We start from the raw sequence: 26,817 nt of genomic DNA on the forward strand, positions 1-26,817 counted from the left end.
CTAAAATGACCTCCCAATAGTCGGCAGAATGACCTTCCTGAAACACAATCTGACCAGGTTGCTCCCCCAATTAAAACCCCTTGAGAGCTCTTTATTGGGGTGATGTCAAAACTCCTTAACAGAACAAGGTCTCCCATGACCCAACTTCTATCTTTCCAACACTACACCAACATTCAGTTCAACCATCCCTACTTTGTCTCTTAAAATCCAATAGTATCTAACGTGGTGCCATTAACTCGAGCTCTCCTTTTGCTTGTGTCGGGAATAACTTTTCTGCCTGGCTAACTTGTTTATCTTCACCCTTTAAGACTCAGGATCTCTTTCTTTAGGAAGCTTTCCCTGACCACATCACCTCAGTGCCTCCTCTGTGCTCCCAATAGTGCCCTGTAAATAACCTGTCAGAGAACTTACCAAATTACACTGACATGTTTTCATGTTTGTCATTCAACCCTCAAGGGCAGGAGCCTGTTCGTAGTACAAAGTGAGCGCTCAAATGTTTGCTGGCATAAAGTCAGGATCCCAGATGGAACCACTTTGAGGCCTTGGTTCTTTAAAAACATGAATTGGACCTTAAAGTACTGATATTGTTCCTTTCCTTTTTTAAAATAGCATTTTGAGGACTGATGGTGTCGGGTAGAGAAAATGGCTGAACCTTACTTTAATGATTAAAAATAAAATTGAAAATTGGAGTCAAATAATATACTTGCTGATAACAGCTTTTATCATCCATCCTGACAGACCAAAAAACAAACTAAAAAAAGGAGAACAGGGTTGATCACTATCCTTTTACTTTTTATTGCTGATAATTTTACACTTAGATTTTAGCTAGCATGTCTATGGGGTGACATTTAATTGACTCTTCTTTCTCATAAATTGACCATTTTGTCATTCTTGGTGTAGCAGCAGACCTAACACTTTGTGTTTGAGAACCTTTGATCTCCTGGTCACGTAAGGAGCTCTGTTCTGTTCCCCTTTTTCTTCATAGAACAACTCACTGATCAGAACACAGCTTCTCCTGCTGGTCTGCTCCAGATTCAGGGTTCCCACTCACCTTATACAAACACTGTCAAGAACCACCTTAGCTTTTCCTTTGTGATAACTGGTCTTGGAAAATCTCCTTTCCTTTCCCATTGCTTAGGTCTTGAAAGTGTCCAGTTCTTTATAGAAATAGCGCTTCACACATAGCAAACTGTTTTAGAAATAAGACATACTAATACACCTAAGTATTTATTTATTTGGCTCTAGAATTTGCATGAAAATGAGCCTATATGGCAGGTACAGAATGTACTGTAACAGCACCAGAGAGGTACTTCCTCTCTGCTCTACAGAGCCTCAGTGTTTAATACATACATGTGACTTTAGTAATAAAACCAGAGTCCAGGAAAAAAGGAGCCCTTGAGGAAAAAATCAGTTTAAGAGTGACTTTTCAAATTGACCATTCCTTCAATTCAAATAACGGATACATTCACAAGCCCAAATGTTGGCATAGATAAAATCATGTTCATTTATTTTTTTCTGCATCTTAGAATTAGAAGGCATAAAATTAAATATGTTGATGTAATAAATTCATCCATACAAGTGCAAGTCTCCAGCTATAATGCATTTTATGGCAGATTTATCATTTTAAAAATGTACCACTAAATCAAAAAAGAGGGAGTATGTCCATTTAACTTTTATTGAAGTGTATGGAGGAGGTCTTCAGAAATCAAATATGAGCATGAAGATATGGCCAAACATAAAATCTATCAAATTCAGTGAAAAGTTGCTGACTTTAAATAGTAGTTGTAAGAATGACCAATATATATTCTTTGTTAACAACCTCTCACTCTACAGTAAAAAAAAAAATAAAATAAAATAAACATTCAGTAAACATCCTTTCCTAAGGTAGTTTCCCTTATATATCAGTGATTTACCCATTTCTTTGTATACACAAATTTGTTCAACATACCAATCAGTGGTTCTCACAATTAAAAAATAAAAGCACAAAAAAGTTTACACTCTTGTACAGGTAAATAAAAGATCACCTTGAATTAAACTGGATCTCCTTAAGGGCATAGTATAGTTTCAGTTTCATTACCTATTACATAATTAGTTTCTTACATACAAATATTGACATATTTGGCTTGTGCTTCGAAGCCTGTGTCTATGAAGTCCATGTCAACGCAGCTCATAATTTGAAGTCACTGGGGAGTTCTTTGCTGCTGCTGGGTTTGACCTGATCGTGCATGAGAGCGTCCTCCGCGCCCGCCGGGGCACTGCACATGTCCGAGGCATCGTCAGCATCCGGGTCCAAGCCTTCAGGACACGGAAGTTTTAGCAGCTCTTCCCGGAGCTGAGCAGTGTGACGCTACACAAAGGAAAATAAATGGCAAGTAAACCCAGGGATTCTAATGCAACATCATTTGTGGGAGAAATTGAGTTTAAAACAAAATCCAAATCATATGCCTACAAATATTTACTGAGTACCTTCCTTATGCTAGCAACTGTTAATAGAGTGACAAAATGGGCAAAAATCTCTCAAAATAATTGATGTTGAAAATAATGTTGTTGAAAAGCCCTGAGTAGCCTGCCTGCAAATCCTACTGCTGTCCCTAAACCATGTATATAGTAAAAGCATTACTGATGACTTATGAGACACCATTCATTTGCTACACAGACTCTTTAAATTGGAGAGTAACCGCTTGACTTGTAGTACAAGCTGCCTCTGGCTCAACATTTTTGAAAGAAAAACAAGTCAATAAATTAAAATAAATCTGTTACTCTTTTAGTGAATGGAAGCAAGTATTTACCAGGTAGTAGGCCCTATGTAGAATGTTTGCAAAATGCTTCACACTAATTGTCTCACTTAATGCTCGGAACAAACCTTACAAATAATTTTATCATTGGAATTTTTTTTAAACTCAAGCAAATGAAAAAGATCTAGAAAGATTACATATTACATAACTTTGTATTACCCCAGAACGTCACTAAGGAAAGGATGTAACAGAGAGTAGTTGGTTGTCTACAGACATTTAATTTCGGTTTATAATTTTCTAGTGGGAGAGAAATGGCCTCAAATATCACACCAATGGCTTTGAAAATCAGTTGTGTCAATATCTGACTTTGAAAATGAACTAACCAGCATTTACAGAACAATTTTTATGTATCAGGCACTGTGTTCAACATTGACAATGTAAAAGCAATGAAGAGAAAAAGGAAGATACATAATCTGTGATCTCGTAGAGCCTAAATTTTGGTTGGAGTAGTTTAGGACACTTAAACAAGATAAGGTAACTACACATTTGCAGCCACTTGTAAAGTTTCAAAGTCTATTTACATGCTGGAAACTCAACATTTCTCTAGCCCCAATTTCCCTTCCACTGTGGACAACACTAACTAGGGAAGGAAAAACAAATAATCTGACATTGTCAGGGCCCAGTTGAGATAGGAATAGTATGCCTTTATTATGGAATGAAGCCAAACAACTGCATGCTTTTCTCAAGTAGCACTCAAGCAGCAAAGGTATAGTTGAAATGAAGTAAATCTGCATTGATTCAAGGATAGAGATTTCCAGGTCCAGGTGTGACAGAGAAACAACAGAGTAAAAGAATCTGAGGGAGCATTTGAGATCTTGCTTCCCAGCATATATCGTCAGTTTGGCTCAAATAAACTCTTTAAAAAAAAGAAGAATTTGAGATATAAGCAAGACGCTAACTGAAATAAAAGCCAAAGAGGCTGGCCTTTAAACACCGAAGTTTTGTGTAAGGGAAAGACATATCTAAACACATATTTGGGGAAGATCAATAGGAAGAACTATAGTGCACTATAGAAAGAACTGGAAGGAAGAGAACCAGGTGCAAGGAAACTGGTCAAATAGACTAAGCTGTGGGAACTGGACAGAGGTGGGAAGAGTGGGTGGTGTCCCCATAGGAAGGCAGCACTGACGTGACCTAGCACTGACGAGGTATATGCGATGAAGGAGGAGGTCAGTAATATGTAGAGATTTCAAGACAGAGAAAAATGGTTTAAAATTAACATAGAAAGTTAGAAAACCTGATTAGACGGAAGAGGAGTTCTAATTTTAGAACTTTAACAAAGTGATCACAAGGCATCTATGTAAAAACGTCAGTAATATAATTTTGAGAAAGCACAGTTCGAAAAGTCACTTTTAAAGAGTAAATGGCCAAAGTCAAAGGCATAAATACAATGAAAAAGAAAAGAATAAATAGCCCTGAGGGCCAAAATGTCAGCCTTCAGGTATATGATCATTCAAGAGAAAAGAAAAAACACACTGAAGGAATTCAAGAGTATGAGAGGGAGTCAGGACAGTCTAGAGATTAAAAAGTATAGCAGACAGAGGACAACCAAGATGGCACAACAGGTAAATGCTGTGCTCAACTTCTCTCACAACCATAGCAAAATTACCACTAATCTACAAAACCACCGTTATTGAGAATCGCCTAAAATCAAACTGAACTGAAGCCTTTCAACTAAGGACGCACAGAAGCAGCCGCCTCCAGACTGGTAGGAGGGGCAGAGACATGGAACGGGCTGATACCATACCCGCGTGTGACCATTAAAGATCAGGTGGGATATTTCGTCTGTGGGGGTCCCTCCCATCCTCCAGAGGAGCAAGAGGTCCAAGCCCCACCCCAGCCCAGACTTCCAGTGCCGGGGAGAGAAGTCCCCATAATTTCTGGTTGTAAAAACCAGTGGAGATTGTGACTGAGTGAGGCGCTCCTCTTAAAAGGACCGTGCACGGACATAGCCTCCAACAGGATCACTTGCTCTGAGCTCCAGCACTGGGCAGCAGCTGGAGAGGCGGCAGGGACATATGGGGGAAACTGAGTTGTCTGGCCTGGGACGGGGGCTAAAGAGATGGCTTTTTCCTGGATGGGGGAGCTGGTGGAGGCGAGTTTCTTTGCTGAGCCCTCCCCCTTCCCGGCATGTGAATACAGGCAGTGCCTTATCTGAGTGTCCCCTGTTTGTTAGCCTCTCCCTGGCAATTTGAGACCCTGCCCCACCCAACTTTCAGGCACACCCAGACCACTTTCCAGTGGCTTTTTTGTGCAGACCGCCTGCCTTGGCTCAAGCTGCACCTAGGGTCGTTCAAAGATTCACAGAAGCCAGACAAGCAGCATCTGGCTTGAGCATGTCCTGTACCTCTGGCTGAGCAGCCTTAAGCTGACACTAGTGGCAGCTGGCCTTGGTTCACGGCTTGGCCTCTCAAGGCTCTTCCAAGCACAGCACAGGCGGAAGACATCTGCGGATTTCTTTGTGGTTCCTGCCAGGTGGCCCCAGGTGGGAAACAGGATGTGGCTGAACTTGACCTACAGCGGATCCCCTCCAAGGTGGTCCTGAGGTGGGCACTCCCAGTGGCCAGCTTCAAAACGAGCTGGAGCATCACCCAGCTGTCTCCAAGTATGACACATCCGAGGGGCAGGGACCAGAGTCCTGCTGAGGCAGATCCTACTCTATAGGACCAGCCACTGCACAGCAACTCTTCCACTGTAGTCACAGCCAGTCCTCACAACCAGTGAGCCCATGGGTCAGTCCCTCTCACTGATGTGCAATTATCAAACAAGGCTCAACAACAAGAAAAGGGCACACACATCCCACACAAGGGACACACCTGGAACGCATGGCTCAGGTGACTAGAAAGACTGTGCCATTGAACCCCACAGCACACCTACTACATAAGGCCACTCTACTAAGACCGGAATACATAGCAGCCCTACCTAATACATAGAAACAAACATGGGGAGGAAGACAAAATGGGGAGACAAAGAAACAAGTCCCAAATAAAAGAATAAAGTTCCAGAAAAAGAACTAAGCGAAACGGAGATAAGCAATCTACCAGACACAGAGTTCTAAAGAGTGGGTTATAAGAATGCTCAATGATCTCGGGGAAAACTTCAAGAAAGAGATAGGAAACATAAAAGTGGAGATGGAAACCATGAAAAAGAACCAGTCAGAAATAAAGGATACGATAATGGAAATGAATAACATATTACAGCGAATCAACAGATTAGATAAAGCAGAGGATTCGACCAGTGTTGTAGAAGATAAGGTAGCAGAAAACACCCAACTAGAACAGCAAAAAGAAAAAAGAACCCCCCAAATTGAGGAAAGTTTAAGGGGCCTCCGGGACAATATCAAGCGTACCAACATTCGCATTATAGGGGTACAAGATGGAGAAGACAGAGCATGGAATTGAAAACTTATTTGAAGTAATAATGACAGAAAACTTCCCTAACATGGTGAAGGAAATGGAAATACAAGCCCAAGAAGCACAGAGAGTCCCAAACAAGATAAACCCAAAGAGGCCAACATCAAGACACATCATAATTAAAGTGCCAAAGGTTAAAGACAAACAGAGGCTCTTAAAAGCAGCAAGAGAAAAGCAGTTAGTGACCTAAAAGGGAGCCCCCATAAGACTGTCAGCTGATTTTTCAACAGAAACTTTGTAGGCAAGAAGGGAGTGGCAGGAAATAATTCCAAGTGACGAAAAGCATCGACATATAACCAAGATTGCTCCTCCCAGCAAGGCTGTCATTTAGAATTGAAGGACAGATAAGGAGCTTCCCAGACAAGAAAAAGCTGAAGGAGTTCATCACCACCAAACCAGTATTACAAGGAATCTTAGAGGGACTTCTTTAAGATGGGAGGGGTGTTAAGGATGGGAGAAAGAGGAAGGGATTAAGAACAAATTGGATGTTATACAGTAGTCATGGGGATGTAAGTTATAGCATAAGGAATACAGTTAACAATATTGTAATAACTAGGTACGGTGCCAGACAGGTACTATATCTATCAGGGTGATAGATGGGAATGGGGTTGGGGGCAGGGTGAAAAAGGTGAAGGAATTAAGAGATACAAATTGGTAATTAATACACTATATGGGGAATACAGGCAACAATGTTGTAAAGATCATGTTAAGGTGCCAGATGGGCACTGGACTTATCAGGGGGATCACGTCATAGACTGTGTCCAATGCGCTATACAACTGAAGCTGAAGTAGAATAATACTTAATATCAACTATAACTAAATATATAGATACATATAGTCACAGGATATGGAGTACAACATAGGGAAGACAGTCAATGGTATTGTAACTTGTAAGTTGTCAGAAGGGTAGAGCTTGGGGGGTGGGTTATCAATTTATGAGGGGTTTAAATGTCTAACTATCACGTTCCTTTGTGCACCTGAAACTAATAAAAAATAAATTTAAAAAAGTACAGTAAAAAACCAAACATTATGTTATGACTGTTTTAATAGGTAGGCACAGGTTGTTATAAAAGCTTATACTGAAATCATCTAATTTAAAAGTCATGTCAAGCTTCTATTAAGTGAACTTTAAGCTGAAAATTGAGTAGAAGTGAGCTAGTAGAGCAAGTGAAAAGTAAGTATTTGTAAAGCCCTGGAGAGGAGAGAGAGATGAGTAAACAGAGGTGAGCAGGGATCACTGGCTTTGAGCAGTGGAGAGTGGGTAACTGGTAGAATGGAAGTTAAACTGCAAAAGGTTAGTTAGTGAGAGGGTGATTTTACTATGAAGGTGGAAATGTTAATTGCTCTAGTTTGATAATAAAAGAAGAGAGTTTTATAATAGTGGCAAAATAAAATTAGCTTGGGGGATGCAAATGTTGAAGAGGAAAATAATTTTCTTTCTAAAAGTTTTAAAATAAAAAATTTCAAACATATAGAAAACTGAGCCGAATATAAACTTTCATGTATATCTATCACCTAGCTTCAACAATTATCAACTCACAGCCAGTCTAGTTTCATCCCTATCACACTACTTGACCCTTCTCTTTTCACCAGACATCATGTGGTTTTTCATTGATAAATATTCCCGTATGTAACCTGAAATGATAGGGATATTTTTTAAAATCACTCTTAAAAATCCAATAAATTCTTATTATCATAATCTAATTATTTTAAGTGAAGATAATTTTAAAGTTGGAAGGAAAAGAACCAGTAGACATGGAAAAAATTGAAGGTAGGAAGAGGAAAAATAATTGGTGGAGGAAAAAAGGAGGCAGGGAAAATAGTGTGGGTTAATGAAGAAATGAGTCCACATAAAAAAGAAAAAAATCTCTAAAACCATCCTATTTTGCATTTCCATTTCATGAACGTCCAAATTGAAAACAATTGCCCGCCTCCCCCCAAAACAAGATTTGTATCACAGACACTTCCACTAATCAGCTGTTGCAGGCTCTCCAGTGACCATCTCCCTCATTACTCCAAGTAAGAAAATTCTGGAAGGTAAGGCCTAGGGAAAAGCTAAATGAGTAAAAAGTCACTTGGGGAGCACATTTGGTTGTCATCACCTTCAAATAACTCCGTAAAACTCTGTTGCCTTAGCCCTTGTACTGATTTTTACTTTTACAAACTGTCAATTCATTATCAAAATGAATGTATCCTTTCTATAGACTTTTGGGTAGTAATTTAGACCAAATTAGAACTAAAAAGTAAATTTCAGGTTCCTTTGATTCCCTCCCACCCTTTACCATGTGGTGGCCACGGTTCTGTCCATGAACAGACATCTTCTTTTGAAGCACCAACAGGGCTCCTGTGAGGAGCCTAACTCACCTTGAGAGCTGCTGCATGGTGAGACATGGTTCTGCCTACCCGCTTATCACTGCTGTACTGCTGGATGTCGGCAATCCACTCCTCACACTGGGCCATGATCTCAACTCTTTTCAAGTAAAAATGTTTGTGTATAACCTTAAGAATAAAACAATCAAGGAAACAAAAATGTGTTTGGGTCAGAAATTAAAAGACAAAGTACGTGGCATTAAAAAGAAATGAAATGTAAAAGACACTGCAATGTTTTTCTCTCCATAAAACTCAATTAGTGAACTCTATACTATTAACAGGGCAGGTTTATGACATCAGATGACATGAGCTGAAATGCCCACTTCTATAGCAGAAAATAATGCCCAATCCTAATCAGATATTCAAATAGTTAATCCTATGCAGAGAGAATAAGGCATATATAATGCACCTGATCTCAGCCAAAAGGCCGAGAAATGATGGCATATATAATGCAATCTACTCAGGTGAATGTAAATGAACAAGTAAATGACGAGGAGAAAAGAATTAGAAAACTATGGACAATAGAAAAATCTGTCAAAATGTGTACCTTTAAAAGGTACCTCAAAGAACACCTAGATAAACTAAAGACATTCCAAATGTCAAAGAAATTCAGAATGGAGCCCTAAAAAGGCACTATTATTATTTTCTTAATTGTGTCTTCTGGTTAATTTATGGATAGGATTTTATAAAATAAAATTTCCTTCGAATAATTGTTTCCCCGAAAATAAAACCTAGCAGACAATCAGCTCTAATGTGTTTTTTTGGAGCAAAAATTAATATAAGACCTGGTATTCTATTCTATTCTAACGGGTCTTATATAATAGTAAGATAAGACCAGGTCTTATATTAATTTTTGCTCCAAAAGACGCATTAGAGCTGATGGTCCGGCTAAGTCTTACTTTCAGGGAAACACGGTTGTAGTTTACAGTTGGGATTAAAATAAAAATCTGAAAAACTGAGTAAAATGTCTTCCTGTGTTAGTAGGAGTCTTTCTGACAAATTTAAGTTAGAAAATAGATCAGTTTGGAAATATTATTAAATCAATTTGGATATATTATTCTGTATTCTGGATGAACTACTATGTTGTCAAATAAGCTTATCTCCCCTAAAGATAAGGAATTAATACCTACAAGGGAAAAAATCTTTAGGATACCGTGGGAATGGACATAAAACACCAATAAGATCCTAATACACTTAATAGTTATTGTGTTTGATGCCTATAGGGATACAAAAGTAAGACAGAGCCTGACATGAAGACTCAAGATAACCAGAGTACAGCAGAAAAAAATACTTAAAAATACAAACAAAAAAGTCTCAGGGGATTCAAAGAGGAGCAAGTCACATCTGATAGGGAAAAGTAGTAAAGTACTCATGGATAAGGAGTGTCCCCTTTAATGTAAGCTATGTTCTAAAAGATGAGAAGGATTATTGTTTCAAATTACACTTATTTGTTTATTGTAAAAGTCATCCCTCAACTCTGAGTTCCTTGTATTAACAGTTTATTCTTCTTGCAGAAAAAAAAAATTTTTATGCACGAACCTACAAATTATACATTGACTGAGTAGTGGATGTACTTAATAAATTTTTCTGTACATTTTTAAATTAAAGTCTAACATATACAGAAAATTGCAAAAATCACATGTGTACAATTGGACTCATTTTCCCACTGTAAACACACCAATGTAATCTCTTAACAGATACAACACAGAACAGAACACAACCAAGTCTGTTAGAAGACGCCCTCTGGTCCCTCTCACCGTGAATCCTCAAAGGAAGACACTATCCTGACCTCTTTAAGCATAAGGCAGTTTTACTCATTTTTTAACTTTTTATCAATGGAATCATATGGAATGTACTCTTTTGTGCCTGGCTTATGCTTTATATTGTGTTTATGTTATTTGTCCACCTTAATGTGCGCGACAGTTTATTCATTTACATTACTGTATTCCATTTTATGAATATTCCATAATTTGTCTATTCATTCTGTTGATGGACACTTGGACTGTTCCAAATTTTAGCCATTATGAATAATGCTATGAACGTTCTGCATCCCCACTATGTACACAATTGCTATTGAAAATATACTAAGGTGTAGAATTGCTAGTCGTATGGCAGATATTCAGCTTATCAGATCCTGTCAGAGTATTCCAAAAGGGCTATACCTGTTTGTATTCCCATCAGAAGTATATCAACTTGAAACCTATGTAATTTTACTAACCATTGTCACCCCAATACATTTTAATTGGAAAAAAAAGAAGTGTATCAGAGTTCCAGTTGCTCCACATCCTAACATTTGGTATCAAAGCCTTTAAACTCTTAGAGATGCTAAAGAGTAAGTAGACCGGGGCCAGACAATATAGGGCTTTGTAGGCCATGGTAAAGACTTTGGGGTTTCTTCTTTGTACAGTGGGAAGTCATTGGAGTGAGATGATCTGATTACGTGTGGAGAATCATTGTAGAAAGACAAAAGTGGAAGCAGGGAAAACGGTTAGGAAACTACTTCCACAGTCTAAGCAAGAGAAAATGGTTGTTTGAAATTGGCTGGCGACAGTAAAGATGGTTTTACTGACAAATTTTGATGATGTTTTGAAGGGTGGAGCCAACAATATTTGTGAATAGACTGAATGTGGTATGTGAAAAAAAGAATGAAGTCATGGTTGGTTACAGTTTTGGGCTTAGATGATGATGGTGATTTTTTGAATGAGGGAAGGAGGGAAGAATCTGGAGTTCAGTTTTATAGTGTTAAGTCTGAGATGACTATTATACATTCTAGTGGATTTGTCAAGTAGTTTATCTGGATTCATTATTGGAGCCTTAAGGATACTGAAAAATTATTTTATGATACAAACAGGACGAAAATAAGTTTTTCAAGGGCAGAAACTGAGTTTCATTTATCCTTGAATTCTGAGTACTTTAGTGCAATGCCTAATAACAGTTGACATTCAATATGGTTGCAAAATATATTACTTAAGTAACTCAAGCTTGAAGGGATGGAATATTATGCTTAAGAGCACAAATAAATGCATGTTTGTATTTCCTTTAAGGTTAGGAAAAGAGATTTCCCATACCATTTCGAGGTAAAATGCAAGCCTTTCCAAAAACAGAATACCCAACTTTGTCATTCAAAGTGTATATTCATATAGTAACAACAAAAGGAAAAATATTCTTTTTATATTCCTTCAGAGTATATTCATCAATAATATTTTATGAAGAGGGCTTCACATATGATGCTACATCTAGTAGTCACACATAATATTTGCTTAGCTATGTTAGCAATCAACTTTGCGTTAGGTAAGCATGCCAATTATTCCTCTAAACCGTTGATTTCTGACACATTTTAAGAAACTGATGATCAAGGGGAACAATTTTAACAACAACAAAAAGTTTCATGACAGTTAAAATAAGATGTGATGAAGTAATATGATATGACAGGTGAAAAATACAATCATTTTTTAGGCAGACTATGGAGAGACAACTAACCACAGAAAAAGAGTCACGCTTCAGGATGTGGTGAAATAAAAGCACTTGAGAATATCAAGACAGGTTTCAGAAACTCACTAGTCCAACTTTATTCTGAAGAAAAGAAAATGTCTTTTTTTCAACGCTCACACACAGATATTAGTACAAGAGCAAAGTTTCTATTTGCAAGACAACTTTAGAAAGTATCTTGACTTAGAAGAAAAAAATTATGAGGAATATTTTAGTAACACATTAGGTTGGTGCAAAAGTAATTGCAGTTTAAAAGGTTAAAAAATTGCAAAAAATGCAATTACTTTTGCACCAACCTAATATCTAGACAGCTGCTAGTAGAATGATAACTATTAAAAACAAGGACTTAATAAAAATAGTTTTAAAAATTGTCTGTTACATTATTACTGATATTTTTGGAATTATGGTTAAAAACTATAAGTTTAGTATACTGCAGATACTCCAAATATCAAGGCAAGTCCAATACTAATAAGTTATATTCTATAACGCCTTTAATGAAGTATTTCATTAATTTTATTAAACATACCTCTTTAAAGCATGGTGAAGGGTTTCTGATTTGTTCTAGCATTGCCCACTTAACTGTTGCTTGTCGAATGTTTCCATCGTATTCTCGAGAACTCTGTGTGCCGCTGGGAGTGCCTCTAGACCGTTCATATCCTGGTTCATTAAAGTAAGGCTCAGCTACTAATATAAGGGACTGAACAGACACTAACACCTGAAGAACAAAGAAAGAAAGAATCGTTAAAATGCGACATTTTTACTACCAGTAAACCAACATATTGCTTCATCAACTAGAAGTCCCTTTTTATATGTGCTTCCACCTATTTTTATCACCATAACATTTATGTTAATAATAATTATAATATTGGGGCCAGCCTGGTGGCTCAGGAGGTTGGAGCTCTGTGCTCCTAACTCCGAAGGCTGCCGGTTTGATTCCCACATGGGCCAGTGGACTCTCAACCACAAGGCTGCTGGTTCGACTCCTACAACGGATGGTGGGCTCAGCCCCCTGCAACTAGTAACGGCAACTGGACCTGGAGCTGAGCTGCGCCCTCCAAAACTAAGACTGGAAGGATAACAACTTGACTTGGAAAAAGTCCTGGAAATACACACTGTTCCCCAATAAAGTCCTGTTCCCCTTCCCCAAAAAAATCTTAAAAAAAATAATAATAATTATAATATTGAAATACTTTTACATTCTTAGAGAGTGCAAAGCTAACCATGCACTTTTAATAATACTCACTTGTAAAGAAAATTATGCATGAGGCAGTCTATATTTTTATCCCAAGGAAAATTAACTTCCACAACATCACAAAAACCTCATTCCTGGAAATTCTCATTGGCAAGAAGAGATCATCTCTTGCCAATGAGAATTTGACCACCTCGGATACCCATTTTTAAAACAGAAGGCTTGTTTCTCCAGATGTAATAAAGAGAGAGTTCATTCTTAGCTAATGTAATACTGCTAGCTAATATACCTGTATAACTAGCAAATATAACATCTTTGGAGGTGGGAAAACATTAGATACCATTTGCCTGTTTCATAAATCACAAAGGATTAACAGCAACTGACTTTCATTAGGAAAGGATTAAACAATGCCTTGGGGATATATTTTCTTAGAAAATTTATAAAAAAGGGAACTTGAACTTGAAAATTATGATCTAAGAACAGATTAGGTTAAACATGTACTGGAGTGACCATGTTTTTGAGGACAAGGTCAACTATAGAAAATAAATTTAACCTGTGTAATTCTGAGGTTAGAATCTCATATTTTTTTAAAGTTTCTGAAACTAAATATATCATTGAAGGAAAGTGATTTTCCTTTGGCTATATACATTCCCCTAACTCAAATCTGACACTTCTGAAAGTCACTTCTAGGACACAGTTATCAGTTCCTTTCCCATTCCCTTTTAAATAATCTTCTACTTCCACTAATACAAGCAGGATATAATCTCCATTTTTCAACACAGGGAGCAAAAGAATTTAAATTAAAACCTCATCACAAATCTGTAACACGGAAGTTAATTATTTATTTAACCTCACCTCCTTTGAGACAAAAAACAGTTTTATAAATTTCAGGCAGTTGTTGATTCAAACAACTTTGAAGTTGTTGATTCAAAAATTTAAATTCCAGATTCATAGCATATTTGGTTTAAAACAGCTAAATCAAATAAAGGAAACTTAAAGAATGGATGTTTTGTATAATAGACCACAGAAAACTACATTTGAGAAATAAATTTGGGTATAACTTTATGTCTTATAAAAACAAAAATACACTGGACTATAAAGTTTTCATTTGGTAACAACAAAATACCAACATTTCTTGGAATTCGATTCAAAGAACAATTTATAACATGGGTTCTTTTATCACTGAGTGACATTATCTTGTACTTACTTTTTAAAGGAATTTTCTATTTAATTTTTAAACATGTAGTTTTTTGAGGTATATAAATGCTGCTTTATTTATCTTCAGTGAATTCAACTATTCATAATATTGATTTTTATGTCATTTCTGGAGCCTTGAATTATCTGACCTGTTGGATCATTTTATTTTATAGCACACTTTATTGTAGCCAATAAAACACTGGGCATGAAAAAAACAGTAAATTAATAAATCCATGGAAGGAAAGATTCCTTTTTTAAAAGGAGTTGATACTCAATATTAAAAACAATAGAATTTATCTAACTCTGAGAAACAGTGTATATGTGAGCTCATAGACCACAGTAGGCAGAGTAATTTATCCCCTCAGAACTTTTTTTTTTTTAGTCATCTACAAAAAGGGGTAAACACCTACTTGCATTATAGGATGACTGCGAGAATTAAATAAACTTTCCCTTTTTGGAGGCGGGTAAAGTAGTAGTGCTCATAAGTAAGTTTAATTAATACACAGTAGCTATTCTTTCTTGGAGTAAAAATGACAACATGATGCATCCAAAAGATAATAAAAGGCAAACAAAATCACTTCTACTCTAAAAATAAAATATTTTTACCTATGTAATAGGGACATGCAAAAAGTAGCCAGCATGAATTCCACTTTCATGAACAAAACTTATTTAAAAGAGCTACCTGGATTCAAACAAAAAATATTTATCATAGCTACATCTGGCTAAAGAGTTTTGTTAGAGTATGAGTTGAAAATGATAATTAGTCAGAAAATATCCACTACATTACATAGTACATTACATACATATGGTTATATTTAAGTTAACTTAACAATAAACAGAATATATTTTCATTCCATAATAGAGGATTACTGATTCTTGGTCAATTCTTTGATATTTTGACGAAGTCAAGAATTAGACTTTTACTCATAGGCTGAATTGACTGTTCCTCTCCTGTTTAGCTTCATATTAGCATCCACAAAACTGCAAGAAGTGGGGCGGCTGGTTAGCTCAGTTGGTTAGAGCGTGGTGCTCTTAACAACAAGGTTGCCAGTTCGATCCCCACATGGGCCACTGTGAGCTGCGCCCTCCACAACTAGAGTAAAACAACTATTTGACTTGGAACTGATGGGTCCTGGAAAAACACACTTAAAATAAGTAAAATTTAACAAAAACAAACAAAAAATTGCAATTAGTTCTCTATGTAATTTGTGCAAGAACTGACTAAATCAAGAACCATATAATAGCTTCCTTTCACTATTTTTGTTAAAACAAAAATTTTAACCCTGTTGTATGGTCTATCAGGCCACTCAACTGGCTGACAGGCAATCTTGTCTCCTACAATTTTGCACATTCATTCAATTTTATACATTCCTACCACTATCCATTCTTGCAACTTATTCTTATCTTTAGAATATCCACCATTTTGCCATATTCCTGCTCCTACCCAACTCCTGTTAGGAATTATTAGCTCCCAATTTCCTTTATTTTCATGTTATGTCTTTTCCAGGATTTAATTCTTTGACTTGGTTCAACATATATTTCAAACAAAGGCAAGTACCGAGGATACAATCAAAAATATTAATTTGCAGTAAGAAAATATATTATAATAAATAATAACATCTTTGGGGTGAGGGAAAAAAACCACCCTTAACTAGTAAACTACTTTAAACCTTTCAAGAGAGTAGGCGCCTACCTGCCTCTCTATGGGAAAATTATGCTATTGACTAGGGCTGTAGCAGTGGCTGATTTCCAGAACTTTCCATTTTAAGAAAAGTGGTAGTACATGTTTATCATTTATAATCATTTATAAATAATTATCTGAACCACTAAGTATGTTTAACTCCTTTTGCATATGACATCGTTATTAACATCCAATTGAATCAAAATATTCACAAAGAATTAATGGGAATTTGAGGTGCATTACAGCAGCATTGAAAACCGGTTACGTAAGCAATGCCAAAATTTGTTGTTACAAATAAAATGTAATTATTCTTGATGACAATTCTAATGAATAATGACTTTTGATTTTAAATTATGCAAATAGTCATGACTTACTAGGTTACTGCTAGATATGAGACTTACGGCGTAAGACTAAAAAACGTGATATTGTGATACAAATAAATATTATCTTTTTAAGAGTCTCTATTAGGAAACTAAGCAATTCTAATAATGCTTGTCATTGTTCAAAATATTTTTCTAATCTTTTAAATTGTATATAACCTTCGGAAATTTTTGTGGAAGATTTTCAATCTGGCAAAAAGTACTTTGATCTTTTGTGCACCTGTGATAAATAAAAGTGTAAACATCTTTGGGTCTAAAAGAAATTAATTCTTCCTGTGGCTCTGTAGTCTGCTTCTAAAGAAAGTTTTTACACTCGTGATAAAAATATGTAACAGATGAGGAGTGGAGAGGAATGTACTCAACATGATAAAGGGAATTTATGAAACACCTACAGCTAACATCATACTCAATGAGACAAGACTGGCAAATTTTCCCCGAAGATCTGGAGGAAGACAAGGCTATTCACTGTCGCCTCCTCTTGCTCGTGACCAAGTCAAATTTATCCCAAATCTGGAAACTTAGATTCAGGAAACTATATAAAATATAACAGCATTACTTATAAAACTAAAAAAAATTAGAACTGAAATATTTAGTCAAAAGTGGAGACATAGTTCAATAATAGTATAAAACCCAAAAGATTATCATATGTAGCCATTAGAAATTATAAAAATGTAACTTAAAAATGGATATATGCTCTAATGTTAAGTGAACAGAGCAGTACACAAATAATTTATTATATTAATCATTATTATGTGAACTATGCATATGACAAAAAATTTTAAAGAAAATATATAAAGATAATTTCTACGTGTGGATAGTTAAGTTTCCAAACTTGTGAAATTTAAACCCTGCATATAGGTTTCTTTATTTCACACAATTTTTGGTATATAACATAGATACTCAGGCAATATAAAAGTTAAAAGCAAATCAAACTTTAAACTAAAAAACCTTAAAAAATTGTAAATTTATCTTTAACTACATATATTCAACAAAAAATTCAAAAATTGATTCCAATTCTCAGGTAAGTCTAATGTACTTCATGAGAAATAGGGGATCTCCGAGTTTCCTTTCATAGTTAAACTCATCAGAAGCTTAGTTTATGTTGACAAATAACACATATGTAAAAAATATATTTTAAGTTTTTACTGGAATAGAATTGACGTAATTATTTCTAAAACGAAGTAGTAGTTACTTGGAGGACTATACTTGCAATTTCCTTAGTTACTCTGCATGAATCACATAACCTCTTTTTTTCTTGGTCTCCACATCAGCAAAAAGAAAAAAATTACATTACAGTATGATTTCTCATTCGTAGGATGCTACAAGGTCTTTTCAGAGAATCAAGATAAGAGTGACAGCCTAAAAAATTATTTTTCTTATCTGCTTTCACTTAATTAAAAATAAAGATGTAGGAAAAGAATTCCTCCAGGGTAGGTCAACTTTAATAGGCTTACCTGGGGATAATTTATGGAAGTCCTTCTTAAAAATCATCACTAAACTATAAATGTGAGTTTAAATTATGTAGCAACAATAAGTTGTTTCTGCATCCTTAATAATAAGCAACAAAGTTAATTCATTTTATTAATATGATTACTTTTCCATTTCTTTGGGGGATTCTGAACTATTAAGATAAAGCATCAGCATAAAAAAATACTTGATGGCATATTATATAACATATTGTGTTTTACGTGCTCAAATGTTTTCTGGAAATTAACTCACAAAACTTGAGACTTATAAAGTTTGTGTCAGTTGCTCTGCAAAATAAGAAGAATAAATCCCACATTTTATTAATTCCAGGACAGTACTTCTAAGCCTCAAATGAATCCCATTATTAATCAGAAGAACTCCATCAAATGTGGATAGACAGGTAATACAAGTAGTCTATTGAGTCCCACTGACAGGAGATTTAGCTCTGTAGTGACTGGGAGATGGGATAATCTGTCTTGTCTTGTTGCATCAGAGTGTACATTAAGGGCAACTTAGGGATTTCTTAAAAGGCAATTTTGACAAAATGCAACTTTTTCTTATGCCCTAACTTAAGACTCTAAACTCCAGATGAGACTCCACTGTATTAACTGATCACCTATAAGCTATTTAGTATGTATTTCTTATCAATCTATCTTTATATGGGGGGGCTATTATGTTTATTCTTGGTCACACACACAAAGAAAATTTTTTTAAACACAGATAGTTCTTCATTTTCAAAGTGAAACAGTCAGAGAAATTTGTTTACTTGCAAAAAGCTTGAGGTCTGAGGATTCCACTTCTCTTCCGGTCTTCCATGCCACGTATTTAAGATGCTTAAACAAACCTGAGGAATATGGGGAAAACCATAAACAGAATTGAAAGGTGTGCTTTTTAAATCAAACTGTCACAACTAGAAGTAAAAACGAATGCTATTACTCCAAGTATCTCAGTTTTGTGTTCCCATACAAAACCCTAAGGGTCAGTCCGTTAAAACAAATTGGCTTCTTCAGGTGTGATCCAAATCGTGTGACAATTTCATCATAATAAAAAACGATTCAGTATCTATTACTCATTATTACACATAACACTTTTAAATAAAAAAATAACTGTTTTCCAAACAAAAAATTTTCATTGAGAAAAAAGTGGTACTATTTTTCATTTTTAAAAATCTTTCAAAATTTTATCAATTTTGAAAACTCGATGTAACTTAATAGGAGAGATCTTGACTTTATATCTGCCTCTATATTCAGTCTATTGCAATACATTGTTTTGAAGTATGTGAATAAAATCTGGCTTCACACAAACGTGGAATTGGAAAGGGGAGGACCTCACAGATTCCTGGAAAGGGTCTTGAGGATTTCCAGGGTTCCTTGGAACAAACTTTAAAACATTAGATCTTTATACACTCAGACAGCAAGAATGTACTCAAACTATCTGCCAAATACAGGTCAAGTGGTCACTCTGGGAAATAGAACCAGAGACATTTTATCTGTTCTTATAAACCAAGTTTCATATAATGGGCAACAAATATGGAAAACAAACAGTTCTTAATAAAACAGAGAAGTCCATCTGCCTGCTATTCTCTTAGTTCTCTGTGAAAGCAATCATGCAAAATACATCGATTCATTTAGCAGGTAATTTCATTAATAATTTTAAAAGTCTTGTTATCTGAACCACTTTGTGTATTATTAAAGTACTCTCAGACATAGCATCCCATCTGAGTTTTTAGAGCATCCCTGTGATTACCAATGGTAGGTACTCTTATTCCCACCTACAGATTGGGAACCCAAGGTAAAATGCTGCTACCAAGTGTGTAATAGAACAAAAAGTATAAAACTCTCAAGCCCTTACCCTCCTCCCTATATCAGTAAGCCTTAAAGTAATTTCTTGAATAAATTTTAACATTTTACACTTGAACTCCAGTCAAGTTCCAGTCTCTCTCTTGAGTAAAGTCAACATTGCTATTTCCTCTTCTCTGCTCAGTTATAAAAGACCTGTTTCTTTGCTCTCCCAATTAAGTAGGTCTATGTCTGGTTAAATCCCCTACAATAAACAGAAAACAAATACCAGTTTTATGACTGGAGCTTATGATAAAGACAAAATGAAGCTTGCAAGCATAGATATGAAGCAGGCTGCACCTTTTGAAGGTAGGAAGGGAAAACTTGGGCCATCTTTAATGTACTAGATCAACTTCAAGCATCCTAAAGGTGTCTGCTTGTGAAGTCTATAAATTTCTTTCAAACTGCTAGTGATTTTTAAACATTAAATACTCTCAGCATGGCATTTACTGTTGAAATTCCAACAAACTCTGCAAAATTACTTTGAAAAGTGATGACTGTTCTTTTAAATAAAATTTTAAAAGGTTTGCTGTTATATGACATAATTTTTATTATACCTGTTTACAACTTTGGGAGGGGTGATAGGAATGCATCTTCCTACTAAGAAAATATTTTAATATGAAGTTTACAATAATATGCATCATGGAAAACTTGGACAGTTAGGATAGTAAACAACGCTGAGATATGCAAAAAAGGAACATACAGTTGACAGTACCATGCTGTTGCCATTCCTCTAGCTTCAGGCACTTGTGAAAAAAGATAACTGGAATAGGAGATACGGAAAGTAAAGTAACAGGCAAAGACAGACACTTGGCTCTACTATCTCCATATTGAAGAAAGCTCTCAACTGGCCAAGGGATGTGTTAAATAAGTTTGTCCCTCAGTAACTTCTTAAGACTGTAAGTGCTTCTTAACACTGTTGTGTTTCTGCCCTTTTTGGTGCCTTCTCTCTCATTCCTTCGGCTAATCTTTGCATATAGGGAAGAGAAGCATGAAGAAAGCCATGTATTCTGGAAATAAGATAACTAAAACAAAATTTTGATTCAAGTTACAAAGAACCTTTGGTTGCAATACTTTGGCATTGGAAACAAAAGACTATAATTACATTACCTTGCCATCATTATAAAGGTTTGGATTGAAACGCACGCTATGACCACCAGTTGTCTCTAGATTCACAAGAGGGGGTGAATTGGGATAATCTTGAGGAAAATATACATCAAACTCAAAGCAGCCATTTGCATAAGGGGTGTCAGCTGGACCAGTTATCAGAACCTAGTATATAGATACAAACACACAAAAGCCAATGTTACTATTCCTAAACATAGCTACTAAGAAAACACAATCCAACATGAAATAAGAACAACCTTCTTACATTATATATATATATATATATATATATGGACACACGTTAGGCTAGTATTAAAATGATTTTAGTAAAAATGGGCTATTAAAAAAGAGATGCCGCATTGGCATCAGGAAAGCTTACCTTAACATCAATACCTTTTGATATATTACGGTACTTTTGTTCCTGAGAGCTTTCTTTCATAACATTCTCTACAGTATTTTAATAATTTGAGATTCTAGGTATATTTGCTATCGTATCTCAAAGGTATGTTAATTGTCTGCTTTAAATCTTCAGATAAGTCAATGTTTTAAAAAATAACTTGCTTTTTAATATTTTTCTCTGGGATGATACAAGGATAACAGGAATTAAAAGTTCTCATGTGACAACTCATGACAAAAAGCTTTTGAAATTAAAGTAGGTGTTTCCCTTAGGAGTTTTGTTTGTCTAAAAAAACAGCAGAGAACCCGACAGTGAGTGTCAAAATTATCTAACAAATTTCGTTTGAGTCAATTAACAGATACTTATTGTGCAAAGCACGAGCAGCAAAGCCTCTGGTCCCGAACAGTTGTGTGCAGAGGCAAGTGGCACTAGAGTCTCCATCTGTGACAAATCTGACTTATGCTTTGGGACTCCATGTTGGGATCCTTTCTGTTAGGTATACTTAATGCCTAACAGAGAAAACGTCACAAGTTTGAACTTATGTGGTTTATTTGGTGATAAAATACTTCCCTAGGCAATCATCCTATAATTGGCTCTATTGTTTTTGACAAGGAACAGGTAAGAGTGTGGCCAAATAGGCAAGGCCTAAGAGATTTCTAGTGAAAAATTATCCAAAAGAGCAAAACAAAAGCGCAGGCAAACAAAAGAACCTTCCTCAAATCAATGGGTCAATAGTTTCCGCTGTATGTCTAAGGACAACAGATTATTTAACCTATGAATTAAATCATAAAGGTAAAGAAAGCTCCATCTTCCCTGCCCTGGGTGTCAAATCTTTTAAATTTTTGTGCTGCAACAGTCTCTTGGAATTTAAGACCAAATCACCAGTGTTAAAATATAAATATGCATGTTATTTATTATTGTACCAATATTACTTAACTCATAAATCTTATGGATAGGTAAATGTATAAATTTCGTACAAAAGAAAATACTGATTTTTGAGGACTGATAGTATAAACAAACACGAGCGATGTATCTTAGATGACATGGAAAAAAGCCTGTAACTTGCTTACTACTATCAGCATTAAACCCTTTCATACCACGCTCTAAAACGATGATGGGCTGCGTGTAGCCTTTGCTCAAGGAAGATATTTTGGTATTTTCTTCTAAATCTTTATTTTAAACAGCAGTCTCACCCACATACTCTGAACTAACATTAGAAAAGACCTTTCACTGATGTCCAAAATGCTCAATAGAATTTTTATTGAATTTATTAAAATTCATGCCATTTCTCGTGCTTTGTATGAATAATCAAATAATTAGGGTTAACCAAGGAGCTAGGCAAAGTGTTTTCTACCTTCATGATGTCAAGCCGCTCCTCATCACAGCGCACGAACACACTAGAAGACGACGACAGAGGCAGTGAGGTGGAAAGTGTCACCGCTTCCTGGGCAAGGCGGCGGGCTCGGGCAGCACTGTTTGCATCGTTTGCATTTTTCACCTGAGACATGTAGTGGTAATTTACTTTAAAACCCAATTTCCCATCTTCATCTTCAGAAACCATCTCAAATGTATCTAAAATGAAAAAAGAAAAAAAACTGAAAAAAATAAAAACCAGAATGGAGAACAGTTGTTATAATAAAAATCACAAGTAAATCACTAGCCCTTCTATCCAAAATGGAGAGGAATGCAATACAATATGAAAGAACAGCAATCTATAAATGTGTATTAAACACCTACTACCGAATGAATGAAATATGTAATGGAAGCAAAAACAAGAAATGATTTTTTGGGGCGCTGGGTGGCTCAGTTGGTTACAGCGTGAGCTCTGAACAACAGAGTTGCTGGTTCGATTCCCACATGGGCCAGTGAGCTGTGCCCTCCACAGCTAGATTGAAGGACAACGACTTGGAGCGGATGGGCCCTGGAAAAACACACCTGTCTCCCAATAAAATTGGAAAAAAAAAAAAAAAAAAAAAGGTAGTTGCGGTTTAAAAGCTTAAAAATAATTTCAAAAACTGCAATTACTTAAAAAAAATGATTTTTAATCTGCAGTATGGACACGTTGGTAAATTATATTTTATTAAGCAGCTAAATGGCAATGCAAAGTAGTAGATAATTTTTCTTAAAAGAAGTGGTATATAATATTTTTGCCAAAACAATTCAGAATACAAAATGCCAAAAAGTATTCTCCTTATATTTCATTTTTTAAAAACAGGATAAATTTTATATATTTGTACTGATTTGGAGTCAATAAACAGACATGTCAGGCTGAAGTTTACTCTTGCATTACTTCTGGAATTTTAGTAGAATAAAAAAATTACGATAATCTTCTAAGTACTTTGACAAAATATAATTAATAGGCTAACTCTTTACTATTAGGCAGATTTGGAAGGACTTAAGGTTATTCTTTACTTACAAGCTATATATACAATAGAAAGAAAAAGGTGGATTTGAGCTTTATCTGTAATTTAGATTAACCCCACCCCACCAATGGATTAAAACAAAAATACTGAAATAAATTATAACATTAAATCAAAACCACCTACTAAGGCAAATCCTGTCATTAGAAGTAATGATAACTTTTGGTCTTGTGTTCATACAATTCTAAATATATGGAAAAACATTAATGCTACATTATAATTAGCATTATCGCAGTAAATTTTACCAAGAACTTACTAAGTCCAAGATTCTAGACTAGGCTATTGGGGTTAAATGATAAATAGGAAACTGTATCTGCCTTCAAAGAACTTATAATCTAGAAAAAAAGGAAAGACATATAAACAGGTTGTCACAAAATGAAAACAGGATGTCACAAAGTGCAAAAGTATATAGAAATGTGAAGCTAAAGATAAACCCACCAAACATCTGCTTTTTGCACCAAGGCTACCAATAGTTATCTTCAACCCTGTGCACACAAACTGTGAGGAGGAATATATCCAATATTTAACTGTAATACAATGCTACCACCAACTCTTGACATATCTTCGGTCTACTTCGAATGTTTTATTCTACATGATATAGTGAATTTTGTTTTAAAAAAAGATTTGCAACAACAAAATACATTAATCAAATTATCACTACCAAAGTTTTGAGAGCTTTTACAAATGAAGTCTAAGCTCTGAGTGTACTTTTCCTGATAAATGTGCTGTTCAGTGTGGCTACAGTGATCATACTGGTGTGTGACCTTCCCTGACAATTCTGTTTATTCCTTTATATGATATCCCTGTTGAACCTATCTGTTTCATTTCTGTATTTGTTTAGCATTTGTTCTTAGTGTTTTGCAATTTTAAGACTATAGCAGACAATATTTTGTTACTTTGGTATCATTTATAGTTATTAACATAGTATTGAATGAACTTGAGGATTATTACATGTTCCTGAATTCGTTTATTAAACAAAATGGTCACGATCTATCAATGGCTGGCATATAAATCTACGTTGTTTTGATTCCTACTTTACTGTTATTTTTTATACAGTCAAAGTGTTTTGGGCTGGTTCTCAAGGATGAAGTTCTACAGGATGGGACCAAGACAATAACAATTAATAATGTCATCAAAATGTGGAATTCTACTATTTATTTATAGGCCAGTATCGTATTAGCAGTGCTGATACAATCTTTTAATCAGTGCTTAATTGCCAAGTTTTGAAATGGGAAAAGCTACCAATGAAATACCTGCAACTACAGTTTACAAAGGTAAATCTCATGGAATTCTAAAATGGTAACAGTAACATACAGGTAGGTCTTGGATTCCTCCAGGTCAGGATATACAGAAATAGAGAGGTAAAGGAAGAAAACAACTTTCTACTTGTTTGTTAGGCATTTGGCTTTGTATTTCCTAGGTTTTTACTGAATCATGATTTCAAATATAACTACACATATACATATATATTAATTCAAAGAGATGAAAAGATGACAAAAAGTGTGTGTGTGTATGTGTAGAGGGCGAGAGAGAGAGAATGAATATGAGTAATTCATGGTACTAGGAAGTTTTAAAATCTTTAATTTACCAGAACACATTCCAATAGCACTATTAAAAAATACGAAATGAGATCTAACGATATGAAAATTAAAATTTCAACTTACCAAACTGTAATTTCTTCATAACAGCCACATATTTTTCTTCAAGTGATTTCAACACTGATAAAGGTTTGGGCTTCATAGCCACCTTCTTTGAGTATTCACCTAGTTTTTTTTCTGTTATTTAATATTTCAAGATAAACAACATAAGTATACATTTTAGAAAATTAAAACAAAAAGCAATTAATTTCTAGAGTTCGAATTTTGAATTCCAAAAAATTACCACTCTTTATAATCAACTTCCTATTGTATCAGTTTAAGAATAAAAGACTTTTTTTTCTAGTTCATAAACTAATAGGTCTAAAACCTTCATCAACTTCAAAACTTAAATTCTTAACCTGTTAATCAGGTTTCACCCATTTGGGCAAAAACAGCAATAGTGAAACAACAGAATTATGCAGAATTATTTATATCTTCTATTGCTATTATATGATAATACCAGTTTTAACTAAATTCTCACACATAGTCTAAATGTACTTTTCCTATCTAATCTGATGAACTTGCTTAAACATCATTAACATTGAGGGACGAGAAAGGCAGTTTTCAGGAATTGAATGGAACATCTTTCAATCAAAACAAAAATAGCATAAAAGGCAAAGCATTGTACCTTGATTTGCTTGCCACAAACTGGTAGTGGCAGCGTAAACTATCTCAGCAGTCTTTTGGATGTCTGGTACCAAAAGAGTAAGTCCTTCTGGTTCTTGATCAGATGCATCTGGTTTTACTCCTGTTTTAACATTTTCCCTTTTAGATCTGGAAAAAAAAATTTAATATGGAAAGAAATGGGTATAAAATTAAGATTGTAGGATTGAAAAATAAATACCTCCATAAGTCAGTAACAGTGGTTAAAAATCACTATGCATTTCCTTTGACATATACATGATATGTATCAGGGGTAGTTTAGATTCACTGTTGCTTTTGAAGCTGTAAGATAATGCCTAGCTAGCATAATAAATAAAGTTTTGGGTAGGTTTTCCCTTCAAATGCAAAAACAAATAAGAGATAAACAATGTAGAAATGTCACACTATGAAAAGACCCAGATACCTGATATGTCCTTGGATCCACACCTTTAAAAACACACTTATAGTAATTGTAAATACCTAGAAATAGAGAAATTACTTCTATATCTACAAGTGACAAGTGTCTATTCTCTGTCTTTTAAGATTTGGAAATCAAAGGACCGTATGTAGGTTTAAATTTTTATCCTATTTACATTTCACTCAGAGTATATTATTTCCAAGGGGAAAAAAAGAGAAATATTCTGGAGTAAAATTTAGGTTCATTGTTACGTATCTTAACACACTGTGCTTCTATACACTGAAACTTAAACATTAAGTTTTAGGGCATAATCATTTTAAAGATATTTTTCTGTTATTCCCTATTCAGGATCTAAAATGTAACCAAACTTACATCAA

The 26,817-nt window shown here is 35.2% G+C and overlaps 1 protein-coding gene across 10 annotated transcripts in view; it reads right to left on the reverse strand.

Annotated features, from left to right (window-relative positions):
* Window positions 1-1,192: 1,192 nt before the first annotated feature.
* Window positions 1,193-26,817, reverse strand: part of BIRC6 (baculoviral IAP repeat containing 6) — a 210,029-nt gene continuing 184,404 nt past the window's right edge. For 6 of the 10 annotated variants that reach the window (XM_033125539.1, XM_033125538.1, XM_033125531.1 and 3 more), the window contains 8 exons: window positions 26,009-26,154; window positions 25,408-25,518; window positions 22,678-22,895; window positions 20,930-21,091; window positions 18,748-18,825; window positions 12,594-12,782; window positions 8,573-8,707; window positions 1,658-2,347 (listed from right to left, as the gene is read on the reverse strand). In XM_033125539.1, the coding sequence (XP_032981430.1) occupies window positions 2,168-2,347; window positions 8,573-8,707; window positions 12,594-12,782; window positions 18,748-18,825; window positions 20,930-21,091; window positions 22,678-22,895; window positions 25,408-25,518; window positions 26,009-26,154 (1,219 nt within the window). In that variant the 3' untranslated portion in view covers window positions 1,658-2,167. Of the gene's footprint in view, window positions 2,348-8,572; window positions 8,708-12,593; window positions 12,783-18,747; window positions 18,826-20,929; window positions 21,092-22,677; window positions 22,896-25,407; window positions 25,519-26,008; window positions 26,155-26,817 lie in introns of those variants that run through there. The other 4 variants (XM_033125534.1, XM_033125533.1, XM_033125536.1 and 1 more) reach the window with 3 other exon arrangements.

Source organism: Rhinolophus ferrumequinum, chromosome 13 (genome assembly GCF_004115265.2).
Source record: "Rhinolophus ferrumequinum isolate MPI-CBG mRhiFer1 chromosome 13, mRhiFer1_v1.p, whole genome shotgun sequence".
NCBI classification, from domain to species: domain Eukaryota; kingdom Metazoa; phylum Chordata; class Mammalia; order Chiroptera; family Rhinolophidae; genus Rhinolophus; species Rhinolophus ferrumequinum.